General features: G+C 48.7%; 5 protein-coding genes across 5 annotated transcripts; all 5 read left to right on the top strand.

Moving 5' to 3' along the window:
* The first annotated feature begins 552 nt into the window (after positions 1 to 552).
* On the top strand, positions 553 to 2164 carry BDV38DRAFT_147116 (uncharacterized protein). The gene has a single exon (XM_032051560.1). It carries the CDS (start codon positions 690 to 692, stop codon positions 1773 to 1775), a length of 1086 nt encoding a protein of 361 aa, XP_031910907.1. The 5' UTR covers positions 553 to 689; the 3' UTR covers positions 1776 to 2164.
* A 501-nt stretch (positions 2165 to 2665) lies between these two features.
* Positions 2666 to 5002, top strand: BDV38DRAFT_147089 (putative chromatin assembly factor 1 subunit A). Its single transcript, XM_032051559.1, has 3 exons — positions 2666 to 3555; positions 3618 to 4741; positions 4794 to 5002. Exons 1-3 carry the CDS (start codon positions 2803 to 2805, stop codon positions 4894 to 4896), a joined length of 1980 nt encoding a protein of 659 aa, XP_031910906.1. The 5' UTR covers positions 2666 to 2802; the 3' UTR covers positions 4897 to 5002.
* Positions 5003 to 7544: 2542 nt separating this feature from the next.
* BDV38DRAFT_147060 (uncharacterized protein) lies at positions 7545 to 13608 on the top strand. The gene is made up of 4 exons (XM_032051557.1): positions 7545 to 8058; positions 8270 to 9624; positions 9689 to 9798; positions 9870 to 13608. The coding sequence occupies exons 1-4, from the start codon at positions 8007 to 8009 to the stop codon at positions 13024 to 13026; spliced, it is 4674 nt and encodes a 1557-aa protein (XP_031910905.1). The 5' UTR covers positions 7545 to 8006; the 3' UTR covers positions 13027 to 13608.
* On the top strand, positions 13582 to 15315 carry BDV38DRAFT_147071 (PP1-complex regulatory subunit GLC8). Its single transcript, XM_032051558.1, has 3 exons — positions 13582 to 14018; positions 14132 to 15007; positions 15063 to 15315. Exons 2-3 carry the CDS (start codon positions 14250 to 14252, stop codon positions 15184 to 15186), a joined length of 882 nt encoding a protein of 293 aa, XP_031910904.1. The 5' UTR covers positions 13582 to 14018; positions 14132 to 14249; the 3' UTR covers positions 15187 to 15315.
* Positions 15316 to 16437: 1122 nt separating this feature from the next.
* On the top strand, positions 16438 to 18407 carry sfh5 (CRAL/TRIO domain protein). The gene is made up of 2 exons (XM_032055262.1): positions 16438 to 17387; positions 17441 to 18407. Exons 1-2 carry the CDS (start codon positions 16693 to 16695, stop codon positions 18114 to 18116), a joined length of 1371 nt encoding a protein of 456 aa, XP_031910903.1. The 5' UTR covers positions 16438 to 16692; the 3' UTR covers positions 18117 to 18407.
* The last annotated feature ends 229 nt before the right edge of the window (positions 18408 to 18636 follow it).

Raw genomic sequence — 18636 nt, 5'->3', positions numbered from 1 at the left:
GCCCGTCACACTTGGTTTTTCCACCTTAAAGTTCTCTCCTCTTCTTTTTCTTCCTCCCCGTCGCAAAGAGCCGAAGCGACCGATCACTCTTCTACGTTCTGAATGCGCTGTAATTTATTTCCTGTCTTTCTCCTCTTTCTCCGGCCTTGATAAACGGACCTCTCCCCCCAGCGGGCAACGTGGGATCGGTGCTCCTTAGTGTACGATTGTTGTCATTCAGCTTTGTCTCGAAATTGACCCCTCCGCCATACAATCAATGTCCCCTGCAAGTGTGACTTGGTAAAATTGGGTACCCGCCAAGTGCCAGGCAATCGTTTCTCACAGCATCACTGTTACTACAGAAAAGTAGATCTGACAGCCTTTTTTGCTTTCCAACGAGCTCTTCTTCTTCTTTCTTCCCAATCACTGGCATCATTTGCTTGCACCGCTTCCTCCTGCGCCGGTCCCTGTTGCAAGTATCGTACAACAACGGAAGCGCTGGCCGTTCATTGATCCGTTAAACCCAGGGCGGCTTGGCTTGCCTTACTTATCCCCTCAATTAACATTGCACCGCAAGTACGACGCTTCCTTATCCCCCCAGAGTTTTACTCCACCCCCCGGGTAGAGTTGCCCGGTCTCTGTCGCCATTTGTTAGACGGCGTAAATAGCCTCTCCCTTTCTTCCGAGGCCCCTCGGCCTCTTTAAGATACATGGCAGGCGTGCAACTGCAACAACCCACCATGACCGACTATCGATTGCCGCTCCATCAGCCACCACCTGCTCGGAAGCCGGTTCCTGGGATGCATGCTGGTTATCCATTCCAGTCCTATGATGGGCCTCATAAGCAACAGCTCTCTCCTCACCCATCCCTCGCTCACAATCGGGGCCGGATGCCTTCGGCCAATGCGTCGCCCTATATGGCTCAGCAGCAACCGTACTCCAATACCCCTTCGCCCCATCATACCATGACCTCTACCCCTAGTTACCCTCCCTCGAGAAGATTGTCGAGCGCCACAGCCTCTACGAGCTCGACTGGCAACGCCGCGGGTCACTCCGCCGTTTCGGATATTCGCAGAAGCACGTCATCCCGTTCTGCAAACTCCCAGCTGGGTTATGTAGCTCTAATGCGGAGGCAGAAGGCCACGGTGTGGTGTGATCGAGCACAGCCGGAGGATCCGCGCCTCCGAGCCCAGAAGCTTGCCGACAAGAAAAGAGCGTACCTTGAAGTCCATGGCGCAGGCGCTGGTGGACGGGCGAGTACCCTTGGGAGCGGTAAAATTAAGCACTCTAAAGGAGGCACTGATTTCTCGCCCTCGAACCTCGTGTCGGCCACTGTTCCCGTACGACTCAGTGCCAATGAAGTGGGGGATGCGGATGAGGATGAACATAGTGATTATGGATTTCCTCATCGTCGCACTGGAAGCGGTCGCAGCTCTTTGGGAAGCAACCATCGTTATCCCAGTGGCTATCAGCGGACGCCCCAGGGCACCATGGGAAGTAACAGCACTACCCCGAGTGAGAAGACAGATTTGCCAAATGTCACGGAGCATCCGCCGGCGGAGAGCACTGAGGAAAAGAAAGTCAAAGATGACGCCGCCACCACCTATAGCTTCGAGGCCGCAGATGAGGACAATTTTGGGAGCGTAGGGGAGATGGCTGCTCCCAGTGCAGCGACCACGGCGGCCGAAAAGGCGAGGAGGGCGGACGAACTAAGGCGGCGGGGTAGTGTGGACGACCGAACGAGCACGATGACCAATGTCCGACTTTTTGTTGCAAATCCAGACCTCAGTGACTAGTGGCACCTTGTATCGTCATATATCGCATTTATCTCTCGGATCTATACCCATGAAAATACCCAGCTCGGCTGAAGTCCGGCAAGCAGTCCAACTTGATGCAGTTTATGCCATCCTCCGTGTTTCTTTCTTCACTCTGCTTCCATATTTCCTTTTTTGTTTCTTCCCACCAGGATTGCTCTCGTCGAGTAGTGCTCGAGCCCGGTCTGGATCCCGGGACCCGTACCTCGGTTTTTGTGCTGTGTGCAGGCAGCCTGATGCATTGCGCTTCTTGTTCTATTTTATTCCCCTCACTGCATGTTTTGGCTCCTATGCTCCTAAAGCATTGGGTTGCGTGTTACTGGTCTTGCATCAGTGACACCTTTGGCGTCTTTTATGGATTTACGAGCAGCTAGTAATAATAATATCGTCTGTACATACTCTGCAACCTGTGCTATCAGCGGTGTATATCGATTCAGTTTGCGTGTAGAGTTGCAAAATCCATTATACCCTTAACAGGCCAAGTCGAGCTACATCATTAAACAAACTGAAACATAGTAGCTGAATGCGAACGTTAAAACAATGAACAAGTTTGACAGCAAAGTAAATGATAACATCATCCCCCATCTTACATAATCCCCCACACGTGCCCCCCTGACGCGAAGCAGTCGCGCCCGACAATCCAATTAACGCGTTCCTTGACTTAACAACCAATCTCTCCGATGACATGCCAGACCGAGGGTCCTATATTCTGTCCCGGAATTGCTTTTCCATTAGACTACCGCTATTGATATATTATTATTCTAAGAGGGTGAGACTGTACGTTGTATGAGTCTGAGGAAATTCTGGTATTTTCCTTGTTCCTGGTGAACCAAACCGACCTGACCCAACCCAGCCCAACCAGGTTTGTTCGATGTGTGAGGATACCCTCCACCCTTGATTTCCAGATCCCGGTTCACTTCAACTTGATCTTTAAACCTGTCTTGAGTAGTATTCTCCGGGCCCATTTCTGAAAAGAGAAAGAGAGAGGGAAGGAAAGCAACGGCAGAAAATGGAGGTCTCGGTCGACACAAGCCCAGCCGCCCTTTCTCCCCTCCCGCAGTCACAATCACAATCGCAACAATCATCAACAACGACGTCTACAGCAAGCTATCCCGCATCACCAATCGCCTCCAGGAAACGTTCCGTCCAAGATATAGATGCACAGACGGCGCAGACGTCATCGACCGCGGCGGCTGGCCACACCGACACGAAAAAATCCCCAACGTATACCGACAAAGAGAACCAGGAGAATGCCGATCCTTTGAGACAAAGTTCTACATGTGTAACTCCTCCCTCGGAAATGAGCCACGTACTGATTACAAGTGGGGGCGCGAAGCCCGGTGATGAGGCACCGGTACAGAATACGAAGGAGGCTCCACTGGCAAGATCGATTTCCAGTCCGGGATCAACCCATTTGTCTACGGATACAGGCGCTGGTGCCCCTGTCACTAAGAAGAGGAAACTGTCTCCTGCGAGTAAGGAGGCTAAGCAACAGGAGAAGGAAGCTAAGCAGCAGGAAAAAGACGCCAAGGAACGTCAAAGATTAGAAGAAAAGGCAAAGAAAGAAGAGGAGAAGAGAGTAAAGGAAGAAGAGAAGAAAAAGCGGGACGCAGAGCGAGAGGAAGAACGTAAGCGGAAGGAGGAGAAAAAGAAGGCGAAGGAAGAGGAGAAGGCCGCGAAAGACGAAGAAAAAAGGAAAAAGGAGGCAGCCAAAGAAGAGGAGAAGCGAAAAAAGGAAGAGGAGAAATTGAAAAAGGAGAGAGTAAGCTTCCTACACCGACAACTCACGCCTTATGTATGACTGGTCTAACAGTTCACTTGCAGGCTCAACCCAAGCTGAACGCCTTCTTCGCGAAGCCAAAACCTCCTGTGCAACCCTCGGTCTCAGCGCTTACTGCGTCGCCCAAGAAGTCTGGAAGCGATGACAGCACAAATGAACCCTCTTATGAAGCGGCAACTGTGTCAGATTATCAACGAGCATTCCCTGAATTCTTCCTACAGTCCCACACGAAAGTCGCTCCACCGCATATGTTTCAACGTGATTCAGAGGCCCTTCGATTAATAAGAGAGAAGCTTGATGCGTCCATGAAGTCGCCCAATAGCCCGGGAGAAGCTCTTGTATTTCGGCCATGGGAAATTTTCAACTTGATGCCATACAGGCGACGGCGGGGAAGACTACCTGCTTCTGTCAGGGAAATTCTTCTAGAGATGCAAAGCCTGAACGATCAAGCGGGGACGTCGGAGGCTGTACAGCGACAACAGAGTCTCTTAAAGAAGGTTCGAATGAAATCTCTTAAGTTTGGTGAAGATGTCCGACCACCCTATCAGGGAACTTACTCTAAGCACCTTCCCGAATCCTCGGCCTATAAGATGATGCGGAACCCTTGCTACCGGGGCTTACCTGAGACGAACTACGACTACGACTCCGAGGCTGAATGGGAGGAGCCGGAAGAAGGCGAGGAACTCGACTCGGAGGAGGAGGAAGAGATGAGCGAAGATGGCGAGGATGACATGGATGGCTTCTTGGACGACGAGGACGATCAGTTGGTCGATGGGAAGAGACGTCTTATCGTTGGCGATTTAGAACCCGTCTGCAGTGGCATTCAATGGCACGATCAGGGCGTGGATCCAGAGTTTCGGGCATACAGGGTCGAGACCATATCAGATGCAGTGTCGTTGCCTATTGACCCATTCTCAACGGCGTACTGGCAAAAACCCAAGATATCGGAGCCGGTTCAGACCAGCGGTGCGGGACGGTCGTCGCTTCACTCTTTCCTGGGTAACCCATCTTCAGGGAGTGCGTCAACGCAGGACGGTGGCGCACTGCCACTGTTGGGGCCCGGGAAATCCAGGCGACCCTTCCCACCGGAACTGCTGGCGGAATTCAAGCAAGTTGTGGACGGAAGCGATCTGTCAAAGCTAGGGTTGATTGAAATTCTGAAGAAAAGGTTAGTAAAGCGAGGCCCCTTTAGTTCCGTTTGCCGCTAATGACGACCTCAGGTTTCCGAAGGTTTCTAAGGATGCCTTGAAAGACACTTTGAACAGCGTGGCTACTCGGGTGGGACAGAAAGAGGCTGAGAAGAAATGGGTTTGCAAAGAGTGATGGTATTGGAGGAGACATGACAGCAAGCGTTCGATGTTCCGAAGAAAGACAACGCATGCCACGGATGGCTGGAGTTCTGGCGTTAAGTTCACCTTGGGTCGTGCCGGGAATAGACTACCCTTGAGGGAAATTCATTGGTTGCAAGTGCTTCAGATCCTCAAGTACCAGTGGAATTGCATGAACATCTGCAGCCACTGGTTTGTTTGCGATTGATGTGTAATGACGGCGACTGCTTTAGAGGGCCAGTGCAATGGGAACTGGACGTTGATTTTGTACATGGATATACTATACGGAGCTGGGCTATTGACTACATGGGATGTTATTTTATTTATCTATTCATTCATTTATTCATTTTTTTTAGAAAAGAAAATTCAATGATACCTCCTGTACATCTACAAGGGATAAACCCTAACTTGGTCAGACTTTTGAGAAGAAGGTTGGGAAAGACTGTTAAGGGAAAAGAAGGTAAAAAAAAGAAAAGAACAAGAAAAAGAAACAAGGGGGGGAGAAAATAGAAGATGCTAAAAACAGATTGCATCGAATATGTAGTTCCTTTATCTCAGCCATAGCTGCAGAGTTGATGGCACAGTCGGTGATCATGTTGTTCTAGACAGGAGCATGCGTGAGTGAGTATGAGTTCAAGTTGTTACAACATGTCCAACTATTGGAGGACAACCATGCCTGGGTTCCCTCAAGGCAGCATTGGATTCAGCTGAGGACGTCTTCTGGACTAGACTGTTTTAGGGCTAGTCCGGGCGAGTGGTGGTTGAACACGTGCCAGTGGGGTTCTAGAGTCATTAGGAGGGATTATTAATACGAAAGCCGCGATGTTTGGTCCTGGTTTATTTGTTGTTGCTGGGGCATTGATTGCTGTTGATGCCTTTACTTTTTCTTTTTCTTTTTTCCCTTTTTTTTTTTGGAGGAGGGGTCAGTCTTTGCTGTCACTGCGGAGTAGCTTTGGCAGTACTAAAATGGATATCTTCCTAGTTGCAAACAGTCGGAGGAATTCCCACAATTCATACTATCTAATGATCCTTCTGGGAATATGGCACCGTTGTTAGTAGACCACTAGTATGTACCTCACCTCTCTTTTATGACGGAGGGGCGAGAGGGAAAGAGAAGTTAAGATGCAGTTTCATGCATCCCAACCCCCAGAAACAAGAAATGGACCAGAAAAAACCCTCCTAAACTTCAAGGCCAGCAGTAAGGGGTGGTTGGGCAACGAATCATGGGGCACGGAGGGAACCAACCGGAGCCATCATGCATGTATGCAGTGCCAGCGCATCACTGACTGTTTGACTAGGTCTTTTCTGCTTAGGTACTTAGTTTGTACGGAGTACTCGTCCCCAATTAGTGGTACATTTCTGGACTGTACAAATCGTCTATCATTCGACCCAGGCGCTTTCGTGCCAATCGTGTTGCGATCGGTCTTTTAGCATTCTGTTCATTTTATTTTGCTCTTTTTTTTTTTTTTTTTTTTTTTTTTTTTTTTTTTTTTTTTTTTTTTTTTTTTTTTTTTTTTTTTTTTTTTTTTTTTTTTTTTTTTTTTTATTATTATTATTTTCTTCCTCACCTTCCGTTTCTCTCCCGCCATCTGCCATTCTTAGCACCGTGGAATGGTTGAGAAGAAATTCCCTACGCGGGACGGAGGAAGTGGGGGGGGGGCGCTGTTCTTAGTATAGGTATTGATGATTCTACAGCAGAACGGGAAACACATGGTGGTATTCCAACAGTAACGGCTTCTTTTTTCTTTCTTTCTTTCTTTCTTTCTTTTTTTTTTTTTCTTCTTACCTTTTCATATAGATCATATCGAGAATTAGATTTCCTGGTATGGTTCTGATGTTCAAGGTTCTCCTTTGTTTTATGTAGAGGGAGTATTGAAGATTGAAAGAGAACCATATTGCACATATGTACAGTACATACGGAGTACCACCCACATACACACATATACACGAAAAGGAAAACTATCTTTCCTAAATAAAGTAATTTCCATAGTTCTACCTCCAAGTCTGTATGTAGTGAGAGTCACACCAACATTGCCTCACTTAATGCAGTGTACGCCTGCAGTTGTCTCTCCACTGCATCCGTCCGATTCGAGTCACCGCCAGCCTGGCACTTGGCTCACGGCGAACAAATAGGAAAGCGTCATGCTTGTTCGCTTGCTTATTCTCCGTCCCCAACTTGACTCTACTATTGTTATTTCCCCTACGTTAGTGGCATACTCATGCATACATATTGCCAACAGACAGCATCCAACCTAAACCAAAGAAAGTCTCCTTTCATTGCCCATTTCCCCCTCCCCTCCACGTTCGTCCAACCATTGCAGACCAAGTGACTCCAACATACATTCAGACCAACCATACAGAATTCCCGGATTCTTTCGATTTGCTGGCAAGCAATCGCCCACTAAGGTAGACCTTCTCTCTTACTTACGTCGCTCTTTCTTTCACACATTCTTCCCTCTCTCCCTTTTTTGGTCTCTGCGTACCATCCATCTCCTCCGCCGATTCAGCCAGTTGTCTCTTATCGTTAGACGAGACCGTCAGGTCGGAGTCTATCCTCCTGTTAATTAAGCTCCCAATATTATTGATTTATTATTCATATTCATATATCTATTTCTATTTTTTATATTATATTATATTTTTTATTTTATTTTTATGTTTTTCATTTTCTCATATTTTCTTATTCTATGATCGTTTCTTTATTTGATTGATTGATTTTTTTCCCTTGATTCTTCTATACTTGTCTGCGTTTCCTCCTCCCCCCCTCTCTTCTCTCTCTCTCCCCTCCCTCTCCCACGATCCCTCATCCACGACCACTTTATAACATCCCGCTGTCTGTTGTCCTTTCCTACTTTAACTTCTGTCACCCTCTTCTTCCACTCCGCCTTCCAACCCGTCCTTATCGTTCATCTATCAACCCTGGAGCCGTCGATCGTCTCGCATTACCCTCAACAGGATACTGTTCCCCATGAGGACCGTGATTCTTTCTCCTCTTCCCCTTTAAGGGCTGAACAATGCGATAGAGAGACGGTTCCTGGAGTCAGGGCCAACTTGCGACCTCACACGTCCCCTTGGCTATCTGGCCGGGAGACTGCCCATGGCAACATCATGTTCGATGCCCAATCTCATGGTCTCTCGTCGACCTTAGCTTATGTGACCAGTACGTTCTAAATGATTAATTAATCTACTTATTTATTTTGGAGCCTGTTTGCATGATCGTCAGCCCCCCCTTTTTTCCCCTGCATTTTCTCTCGCGCATATATCTACCACTTCCTCCCTACCATCGCGATACATTCAATTCTCTCGCCTTTTGAATGGGAACTATATACCGCTTGCTCCGCTAACGTTCTCACCTGCTTTTTCAACGTCAGATCTAATGCCCTCCATTCGGCCTGTTTCACCATGTGATAGTACATCTCAGTCACCTGCTGCGACTGCCAGCATGTCCCCAATCCGGTTCTCCCCCGAGTTTACGGGGCGGATTACAGGTGAGCCTGGAGACTCGGACCTCGCAAGTTCGCGATTCATCGCAACACCCGTCTACCCCGACGATGGATGTCCTTCGGGAATGCCGCCCCGCACCATCTCATCCGTGCCTATGGAGGATGGCCCTAAGGTTTCTTTTGAGAGTTTGGCCAAATGTTATCGTCAAAACCAGCAGAAACAAACCCGTCGGAAAAATTTGGAACAGCGTCTACATGCCACCAAAGTATCTATGGGTATCTCTGCGCGCCTGGTCCGCGTGGGTGCCACCATTCAGCGCGGCTTGGTTGACCGATTGAGACATGATGACAAGGCCAATTTCATTTCACTTTACCAGACCCTGATTGATCTCCAGGAATCCTGTGATTCTGCCTTTCGGCGCCACTTTCACCGGCAGGATCCGTTGGAAGAATGGCCATCATCTCCCGAGTCCACAGTGGATCGTACCCCGGATTTCTTCGTCCAGTTGAGTCCCCAATCCCGGACTGACCTGATTGAAATTCTGCAATTGGTCCGCACCGACCCTCAGTTTTTGTTTGAACGGTTATGCAGCTTGACCCCGGCCCAGCTGGGCTCTTTGGTATCATCCTCGGCTCCTTCGTGGGACGCCGGTGATCTCACGTCCCCTTCAGCTCCCCGATCCCGGAACTATCCTTCCTCCAAGCGCAATATTTCCACATCCATCCCTGTTAAGGACCATGTGCTCGCCTTTGAGAGAGCGGATGCTATATCCACTATGTTGTTTAATGCCTTTGCGGCCCCTCTGGACTCGGATGCCCCTGAAGCCAAATTGCGCCTGGATGTGTGGTCTTCTGTTTGCGCGAAGCTCATTGCGGATGGCAGCAGCAGATTCCATCCTCTCCTCAGCCACATATTGGCCGCCTGGTCCATGGGCAGTGATTGGAAAGCTAAGCCCAAATTTGAACTCTACCTCATGGATATTCTCCAAACTGGTGCATTCCTCTTGGAACATGTAGATACCCCACCCGGTCTGAACTTTGACGCCGAGCTTCCAGACCCTTTGAGAACGGATGTAGCCGAGGAATTCTTTGCCTCTGCGGTAGATGATTTATTCCGACTTTTGGATGACCCAGACGGAGGACTTCCCGTTGGGGTGATGGAACTGAGCAGCGCCATATTGCAAAAGCTGGATCGCCAGGACTGTCGTGATCGATTTCTGGAGTTCCTGTTTACCCAGTGGTACTTTGCTAAATTCCTCTATGGTGCACTAACCTTCCCTGAGGTATGATTCTACACACTTGGTCTACCTTTACCCCCCTTTCTTGATAGTCTGACCCTATTATTAGGCCCACGGACTCTTGCTTGACTTCCATATCAGAAAAGACGCGCGAGAGAAACTCTTAGGACAAGTCGGACTCCAGGCTTATTATCAGGTCTACACCGTCCTACGATCAATGTATGCTGCTCTCATTGTTATCTAAATTTTGCAGATATGTAACTAAGCTGACGAAAATCTATCGCTCATAGGACTCACTACTCTATGGCGCGTCCCACGGTCAGACACCATGTTGAGAACATGCTCTTACGATTCCAAAATGTGGCCTCGGAAAGACAAGCCCATATCCCACGCTCGTCGTACAGTAGCTCTGCAGGTGGACGCGAGTCACCGGCTGTCTTCTTGATGCTTTCGGCCACTGACATTCTCAGTCTACTGAATGCCCTTTTCCCCAGGACATGCTCTCCTGTGTGCAACTCTCCAACTCCATCTTCGGGCGTTTCAGGTTCTTTCAGGTCTCTCAGGTCTCTGCAATCCGTCTCGGAAAGACAGGGAACTTCGGTAGCCGAACCGGGCTTTTTCAAACCCATTATCAATAATTATTCCAAGCGTCCTTCCATCAGAGGACTCTTCTCAACTGACATGGATTTCTTGTCCCTCCCAGAGAATTCTTTAGCTCGCAGTGCCGATCGGATTCGCTTTGAACTGTCCGATTTGGGTGAACCTTATGGTCGCTCCAACTTGGAACCCCCATCCGCCGAAGAATGGACCATATTTTCAGTTACCCAGAACGGAAGGCGTCTGCTCTGGAGCCTTTTCTCCGACAATCAATCCACTTACCATAAAATCGCATCAGATGATGACGTTCAATCGACCGCCTTAGGCCTAGAAGATAACTTTGAAGCTCTTCAAACAGCTATTGTAAAACTGATCCAAGAAAATCCGGCCGACGACCATGTTGAAATTGGTTTTCAGGCCCACGATGCTCTGCAAACAGACAGCCTGTCCCTCAAGCAAAGGTTTGATCGGGCTATGGCTTATTGTCACCATACCTCTGATTTCATTGGTGCCCATTATTGGTGGAACGCCGGCCGACAGCTTGTTCGGACTGCCGCCAGCTCTCCTACTCGGCTTGCAGATGACTCGTGGATTCTTCAGCCAATGCATACCTCAAGTGCCCGCTCCCTTCAGACTTCACGCTCCGTTATTGAACGCTGCGAAAGTGACTTTGTCGCCCTCGACCGCCATATGCAGCGACTACAGCGAACAGTCAAGGACATGATGGCCACGGTGGCAAAGCTGCGAGACAAGATGTGGTATATGACCGATGTAAAGAACTCAAAGAGGTATGAGGAAGCTAAACATGTTGCGTTGGCATTGAAGACGATGATATACTCCGCACGTCTCTACAAACAGACACCTAATGACAGTCGATCCCGTGGCACTGGAAGATCATTCGGTGGGTCTTTACTGCAAAAGCCAGAGCTACAGGTTATGGATCTTATGAAGGCGCCGAGAAGCTATGGTAGTCCGAATAAACTCTCGGACGAACAGGTGGATTTACTCCGCAAATGGCTGTCCCATAACAATATCGAGAATTTCTGTAAAGGTGAGGAACGAATCCACCGGTTTTGTTACGAGGTCAAAACAAGTGTCAGCCGGCTAGTCGGAGAGACTATGGCGGAGACGCCTGTCTTGTGGGCCAGTGAACTATATCATCGAGAACGAGCCAAGTACGAAGGCTCCAGCAGCCGAACTTTCCTTGGTCTTTCTTCTAGTCTACGACCCTTCAGCATCGCCAGTGAAGAGCCTAACAATTCACTGCCTTCATATTCCAGTAATTTTCGCCCAACCGACTCACAGTCAAGGTTCTCACATGAACCTCCTCCGTTGAATACGAAAATGTCCTTCCAGAGTTTGATATCTGACAAGTGGAGGGTTCCTCGAGAGCCATCTATCGCCGATACTTCTTCTGTCGTGGGCTCCCCAGGAAGGACCCCGTCGACCTGCACCGGAGATTCCTGCAGCACGTTTTGGTCGGCACCACATCAGGCCACACAGTATGCTCCGAGCGCGTCCAGCCTATACTCTCGACCACCATCGCTCCTGAGTGAGACTGCAAGCCAGCAACCCCGACGCAACGATCGTAAAATCCTTGGAAAGGCGGCATTTTTGGATGGATTACGACAAACGCTTACAAGCCTCCTGTTAAGTGATCTGGGCTCACCGGTGTGGAGCTGCGGCAGCGAAACCGATGCCTGGTTTGGTAATGCTCTAGATCAGAAGAGAATCCAAGCACAAATGAAGAAACGAGCTCGGATACAACGGTTCTATACAGAGTACGACGAGCGGCTGATCCGCCAAGCTATCCGTCGAACATCGCCAAGTTCGCGAAGAAGCAAATCACTTGGACCTTTAGAGGGAGAAGAACCCCATATGATCAAGACATTGCCTTGCTCCACGAGCGATGCGAATGCGACTTTTGACGACCAATCCCCATTTTCATACAAAGCCGTATTTCGTCGCTTGATCGAGGTCTTCTCACGCCATGGAAGCCCATTTGCCAAGCTGAATGCGTTACGTGACCTACGCGCCTTGGTCATCGCCTCACTGAACTCAGTTAATGACGACAAAACTCATTTTCCTCGCGTCACTAAATCTTCTTGCCAAAGACGCAGTTTTGGTATTCAAGGGAGGAGAGCAGCTCGCTACAGCTTCCTAGAAACCCAGGCAAATCGGGTCTCGACCAAATTTACCCATATTCCAACATCTCCTACCGACGAGTCGGTCATCTTTGACTCCCGCCCCTCTGACTATCTAGCCCCCACGGAAAGCCAAATCGTGGAGGCCCTGCGTGATATAATCCTCGAAGTGAAACCAAAGACTCTATTCCGTGATTTGCAATTTATTTCATCCTTTGTCCCTAGTGAGACATTGAATAAGACCGATAGTGGAACCGCATTCTTACAGTTTGGTTTGGCTGCCCTAAGCTTGAAGGACGAGATCTGCAACAGCATGGTTGAAATTGCCGACAACATTGTCTCCCAAGAGCTCAGCCGGCGCCACCCACCTCATGGGCATGATATGCATGCACGGCCCGGTCATGCCATTGAGGATGCTGCCGGGATGTGGATCATTACTGCGAAAGAGGGGAACCCAGTTGCTCAGCGGGAGCTGGCAATTCTCTATCTCACCCACCCGGAGCTTCTCCCCCGTGTCACCCTGCCTCTCACTTTTCTGCGGGATACATTTAAAGAGGAGACGCTACTCAGGCGGGATAAGGACCCCAAGTCTGACCCGCAGAGCATGTGTTTGGCACTGCACTGGATGCAGCTGTCGGCCAACGGAGGAGACGAGCTTGCGCGGAACAGACTTCGTGAACTTGAAGAATTCGATTCTATCGCGTAACATTCCTTACAACTACGCATGTGATTTTTCAAGGGGCTTAGGCTCTTTGGCTTCTTTTTCTGTTATGTCACGATACCATTCATGATTCGCCATTACCTGTTTTTCTTTTTCTCGATATTTTCTATCCAACCCTCTTTGACCCTTTACACCTGACTAATCTTTTTGCATTTATTTTACAATATCTTGCCAACATGAAGAATTTCCTGCCCTGTAGTTGTACTCTGTTACATCAGCGTCTCATATTTTGCATGAGAGCAGGAACGGAGTTTTGGATTCCTTCCCTCTCTTATTATCTGCGGTCTTCTCTTAGTCTTATCTTATAAGATTCCCCTATACATGTTATTGATTGGTTCTTTATTTTTTATCTTCTATTTTAAACAGGGTGGCATTCTGCTTTCTCTTCGCTTTCCCCCATTTTCTGTGTTGAGAATCTTTGGAGTTCTACACCTTGGATTGTAGAGATTATAGGAGTGGTGGCCGTCTGTTCATCATATACAATTCCTATTGCCCTCTCCTCGCTTTTTATAGGGGCTAAAGTATGTCGTTATAAAGGTCTATAAAATTGAGGTTTCCGAACTGGCATATGCAATCCAGCAAGTAATCATTCGTGATGGAAATCTTTGACCACAATACTCATTGTTTATGTTCCCTTTCTTCCTCTTTTTTTTATTTATTTTTTTCCCTCCCTCCAAGCGTAATTATTATCGATATGGCATGAATACCACCGGTACCGCGGAGAGAGCTGGTGTTAAAATTTACTGTTTGATTTAGTAGGTCCTTCGACGTCATCGGCAGCAGGGCCCCACGTGCCAGTTCATGAAACTGTTGTTTCCGCTTGTCACTCGCACTTTCACCATCCTTCCATTTCTAGATGTGGTGAGCAGGACTACTTCTGAACACCTGCCATTAATCACCCGGTCCCTTCCCTCTACGTGTCCCAGGGCTTGGAGGATTTTTCAGCTGAGAGAAAACCCTCTCCGCAGCAAACTTTGGTCAGCCTTAGGAGGCTCAAGCACCCCTCCAATCCCGCATCATTCTGACGACCACTCAGCCTCAGTTTCTTGATCTTTGCGATCTCAGCTGACTAGGTTTTCCTTGATCAAAGAGTATCGCTGCCGTACCCTCCTTCCTTATATTGCGTCTTTTTCTGCGCGATCCCATTTACGTTTCCTTTACCTTGTTCTTCTCTTTTCGTCCGATTTCTGTCCAACGGGGATTCTACGATGGGGCACAACATGGACGAAACACACAAGAGACCCAAGGGTATCCTGAAGAACCCTAGCTCTCAAAGCATTCAAACAACACATGATACTTTGGCCCCACGGGCCCCCTCTACAGAACCCATGGATACGAAGGAGCTCACCCTGCAAAATACCCTACAAAACGCCGGGCGTCGCCGCTCCTCGTCTACCACACGTCCTGGGACCGCTTCTCGACGCCAATCGGTGGCTAGTGTCCAAAATGATGAGAACTCGCCGCGGTTGAAATGGGACGAGGCAAATCTTTACCTGACTGAACAGGAGAAAACAGCTAAGATGAAGATCGACGAACCCAAAACACCGTATGCGCCGCACTATGATCCAAGCCAGGATGAGGAAGAAATGGAGCTTGCAGAAGCTGAAGACAGCCTGATCGACGCGCAAGGGGTGGTTGTGGACGAACTTGACAAGACGACCAAAGACCCTCGGATAGCAGTCGCTGAAGATGAGATCCCCGATCTAGAACTAGGAGAGCCGGAGGAATCGATCCCTGATCGTGCTGGGGCCCAAGATAGCGATCGCATCGTACGCGCGCGGAGTCTGAGCAATGAGTCGCACCGGAGTGACAAGCATGTGGTTATGGGGGCCAACCAGCCCAATGGCGAGGCTGGCCCCGATGCGGATCACTTGTTGAGTCCCGAGGAGGCCCAGGAGAAGCATCGCCAATTTGAGCAGCAGAGGAAGAAGCATTACGAGATGCGGAATATCAAAGAACTTCTTGCGTATGTGGCCCTTCTCACGAGACTTTCTCATAGGTGTGCTAACATTCCTCTTTAGCCATTCCGTAGACCTAGAGGAAATGGACGAGGATGAAGACGAGAGTGCGAGCAAGAACTCTACCCCTGCTGTTCCGCCGCCGATGCCCCAAATTCCCCAGAAGTTCTTAAGGGAAGGGAAGTAGTGGCTACATTTTCCTGCTGGCATTATTTTCGATCAGTGCGAAACTGTACCCGTTTTATTTTATTTATATATTTTTTTTTTCCATCTTTACCTCACACTTATGCTACTTTTGTATATTTGTATATTCCCCAGCGATCTCCATGTTCTATGTTACCAATTATTAGTGACCATTATGGGTATTTCCATCCCTTATTCCCATTGTTACGAAAATAAGTCATGTTCCAATTGACTTGGGTTTCGTTGAGAAATGATGATAGATCATTCCGTGCAGGAACAAATCGGAGGATGAGGGCCCCGTTGATCCGATAAGTGGCCAGCTTCGTTAAGGGGAGGGGGCATGAATGAATTATTGACGAACAGAGGTAGCCACGGAAACTGGATGTGACTTGGCATGAGAAATCTTACAGAGGGTATTTCATGCATGCATGTCTGAGTGGTACAGTCACAATCAGGGGGGACATCTCGTCCGAATTCCACAATAGCCCTACTTAGTTATTGTACATACTCTACTATAACTACTGTACAGGGACACCAACAACAGTGACACACGGGAAACAAATCAAACATATCAAAGAGAAAAGAGAAACGAGAAAAGAAAGGAACAGAAAACATTCGTGGATATGGTAGAACAAGATAACTGCTCTTAAGAACATGATTCATGCCATCTGGACCAGCTCCGAGAACGGGCCCGTAGCTAAATTAGGTAAATGGAACTAACTAGGTAACGATTCAGTTGCTCCTGAAACATGCTGCACGTAAATTAATCCTACTTAAACTCAAGTGCTGAGCCGGTCGTTAGGCCACCAGGAGAGAAAAGGTACTGTGCTGTACGTACGGACGTCCCTTATGTGTAATACTAGAAATCAATGGGAATTTCTGTAGGAGGAAATGTGATTGATCGCAACCAGCGAAAATCAAATAATGAGGATCAGGAAGGTTAACTCCACAAATCAGGTTGAGTATGTGTCATGTTGGTCAAGAATGTTTATGTACGTAGCTTTTCTTTTCTTTTCTTTTTTTTTTTTCTTTTTTTTTTTTTTTTCCTCTTTTAAACCCCCTTTAAACGATTCCCCTCAATCTATGAGTAATCTAAACGGTTTCTCAACTCTACTACTACTAATACTACTACTAAAATCTCGGGATATTTATAGTAGCTCCCGCGTTAGATTAAGGCTCATTTGCTAGATTAAAAAGCAAATAAAATCAAATACGTACTCCGTAGCAGAACAAATTCATATTAAATTTAGTCTTACTATCATTCCCTCCTATCAATTTCCTGCCCCTCGTGACTTGAGGGCATGTGATCTGTGTGGCCTGCGTGCTTTTTTGTTGTTTTTTTCGACTTTCTCTTCTCGTTTCTTTCTCTCCTTCCACCTTTCTATCGAGTATTAACCGTTGCACTGTGATTCCTTTCCTGTACAGTTTCGTTATCCTATACAGCAGCGCCCACCGAGCTCCTAACCCATCCAATTTTATCCCCTTTCTATTTATCGGCCTAAACATAAAGATGGCTGATCAGCAAGAGAAGACTGCTTCGGCTGTCCCTGAAACCCAACCTCCTAGCCAAACTGCCGAGACAACAACCCAAACAACCGCAACCCCAGCTCCAGAGGTTCAAGCAGAACAGACGCAACCTACGGAGTCTGGTCCGACCGTCGCCAGCACTACAACTGAACAACCCACCAACCCACCTACAGCAGAAGCTCCGAAGGAGACCGTCGCGCCCGCGCCGGCTCCAGCCCCGGCAGCGGAAGATGCGCCAGCAGAACCTGTGCCCGCACAGGAACAGCAGGAAGAGGAGAAGCCTGCAGACAATAAGCCGGAGTATCTGGCCAAAAACCCTGCCTTGAGTGAGCTGTTCGAGCGTCTGCCTTCTGTGCTCTCCAACAGTGGTCATGATGAGATGTGGGGTGTCCCCCTCCGGGATTCCAGCGATGTTCCGACGGTCAACGTTCTGATAAAATTCCTTCGTGCTAATGAGGGAAATGTTAAGTTGGCTGAGGATCAGCTGACCAAGGCGTTGCAGTGGCGCAAGCAGACAAATCCCACCGCGTTGGTTGAGGGCCGCTACAGCGCCAAAAAGTTTGGCGGTTTGGGATACTTGAGCACGTACAAGGACGCCGGCGGCGAGGAAATCGTTGTCACCTGGAATATTTATGGTGGTGTCAAGGATCTTGGTGCTACGTTTGGAAATGTGGATGAGTAAGTTAACGTTTCCCAGTGAAACTGGGTGCATCATATCTGACTGCGTGTAGGTTCATCAACTGGCGTGTTGCACTCATGGAGCTTGCCGTCAAAGACTTGAAGATGGACCAAGCTACGTCCGTTATCGACTACGAGGGCGAGGATCCTTATCAGATGATCCAGGTTCATGACTACCTGAACGTCAGCTTCCTGCGCATGAACCCCAGCGTCAAGGCTGCTACTAAGAAGACCATTGACGTGTTCGCTACAGCCTACCCAGAGCTGCTTCGGGAGAAGTTCTTCGTCAATGTCCCCTCTATCATGGGTTGGATGTTCGCGGCGATCAAGGTATTCCTGAGCAAGAACACCACCCGCAAGTTCCACCCTATTTCCAATGGCGCCAATCTGGCACGGGAATTCCCGCCAGCCGTCAAGGAACAGTTTCCCAAGATCTACGGCGGAAGCGCTCCCGCTCTGCATGAGGGTGCCCGTACAGTGGCCCTTGAGGAGGACAACGAGCCAGCCCCCACCCCTGCTGCCGCCGTGGAACCTACCGAAAAGGCCAAGTCAGAGCAAGAAGCACCCAAGCAGGAAGAGGCCCCGGAGGCCCTAAAGGAGGAAGCTCCCAAGGAAGCCCCGGTGGAGGCCCCGAAGGAGGAACCCAAGCAGCCAGCTGCCGAAGAGCCGGCCAAGACTGACACGGCTGTTACGACTCAGGAGACAGTGGCTCCCGCTGAAGCCAAATAGATGCAGCGTCTTTGTCCCTTTGATGCTCTGGCCGAGTCGGCTGCTTTTGATGGTAATGGTAGGGTTAACTGGCGGAGAAGAATGTGTTGGATGGTTTGCGATGCTTGATTTGTGTCTGAAATTTTGATACCTCGGAAAGTTTGTGTTTCATGTCTACAAGAGCCAGTTTGTTTTGAACCACTTAATTAGAATAGTAACTTTTAATAATAGCACAGGAGCAACGAATGTCATTGTTTTTGTTATGAAGAATACCACCACCTGTGCGGAGTAAAGAGAAGGCGGTGGGAGGGGGGGGAATATCGTAACACCGAGACCCATAATTCCGCTCGCTTTCTTCATACCTCCGAAGCTCATCCTAAAGTGCCAGGAACCACAAGCTGATCACCGCTCCGTGCTGTACCCAGCAGTCGTACTTCTGGTGGTTTTTACCAGAATGCCCCTCACCCTCCCCAGATCTTCTCACTGTTTGCGATAATCCGATTACTCTCTTGAATCGCAGACGACCCCTGAGCTTCCGTTG

The sequence above is a fragment of the Aspergillus pseudotamarii genome (assembly GCF_009193445.1).
Source record: "Aspergillus pseudotamarii strain CBS 117625 unplaced genomic scaffold BDV38scaffold_49, whole genome shotgun sequence".
Taxonomy (NCBI): domain Eukaryota; kingdom Fungi; phylum Ascomycota; class Eurotiomycetes; order Eurotiales; family Aspergillaceae; genus Aspergillus; species Aspergillus pseudotamarii.
Note: the sequence above shows the minus strand (reverse complement) of the source record. Positions and strands in the feature narration are given on the sequence as shown.

What these genes read in the sequence shown, in the direction of transcription:
- BDV38DRAFT_147060 (XM_032051557.1), top strand. Translation starts at nt 8,007, where the DNA reads ATGTTCGATGCCCAATCTCATGGTCTCTCGTCGACCTTAGCTTATGTG. An exon ending in GACCTTAGCTTATGTGACCA is followed by an intron (nt 8,059 to 8,269) that starts GTACGTTCTAAA and finishes TTTCAACGTCAG; the next exon opens with ATCTAATGCCCTCCATTCGG. An exon ending in TACACCGTCCTACGATCAAT is followed by an intron (nt 9,799 to 9,869) that starts GTATGCTGCTCT and finishes TATCGCTCATAG; the next exon opens with GACTCACTACTCTATGGCGC.
- BDV38DRAFT_147116 (XM_032051560.1), top strand. Translation starts at nt 690, where the DNA reads ATGGCAGGCGTGCAACTGCAACAACCCACCATGACCGACTATCGATTG.
- sfh5 (XM_032055262.1), top strand. Translation starts at nt 16,693, where the DNA reads ATGGCTGATCAGCAAGAGAAGACTGCTTCGGCTGTCCCTGAAACCCAA. An exon ending in ACGTTTGGAAATGTGGATGA is followed by an intron (nt 17,388 to 17,440) that starts GTAAGTTAACGT and finishes GACTGCGTGTAG; the next exon opens with GTTCATCAACTGGCGTGTTG.
- BDV38DRAFT_147071 (XM_032051558.1), top strand. Translation starts at nt 14,250, where the DNA reads ATGGGGCACAACATGGACGAAACACACAAGAGACCCAAGGGTATCCTG. An exon ending in AATATCAAAGAACTTCTTGC is followed by an intron (nt 15,008 to 15,062) that starts GTATGTGGCCCT and finishes ATTCCTCTTTAG; the next exon opens with CCATTCCGTAGACCTAGAGG.
- BDV38DRAFT_147089 (XM_032051559.1), top strand. Translation starts at nt 2,803, where the DNA reads ATGGAGGTCTCGGTCGACACAAGCCCAGCCGCCCTTTCTCCCCTCCCG. An exon ending in AGAAATTGAAAAAGGAGAGA is followed by an intron (nt 3,556 to 3,617) that starts GTAAGCTTCCTA and finishes GTTCACTTGCAG; the next exon opens with GCTCAACCCAAGCTGAACGC. An exon ending in ATTGAAATTCTGAAGAAAAG is followed by an intron (nt 4,742 to 4,793) that starts GTTAGTAAAGCG and finishes TGACGACCTCAG; the next exon opens with GTTTCCGAAGGTTTCTAAGG.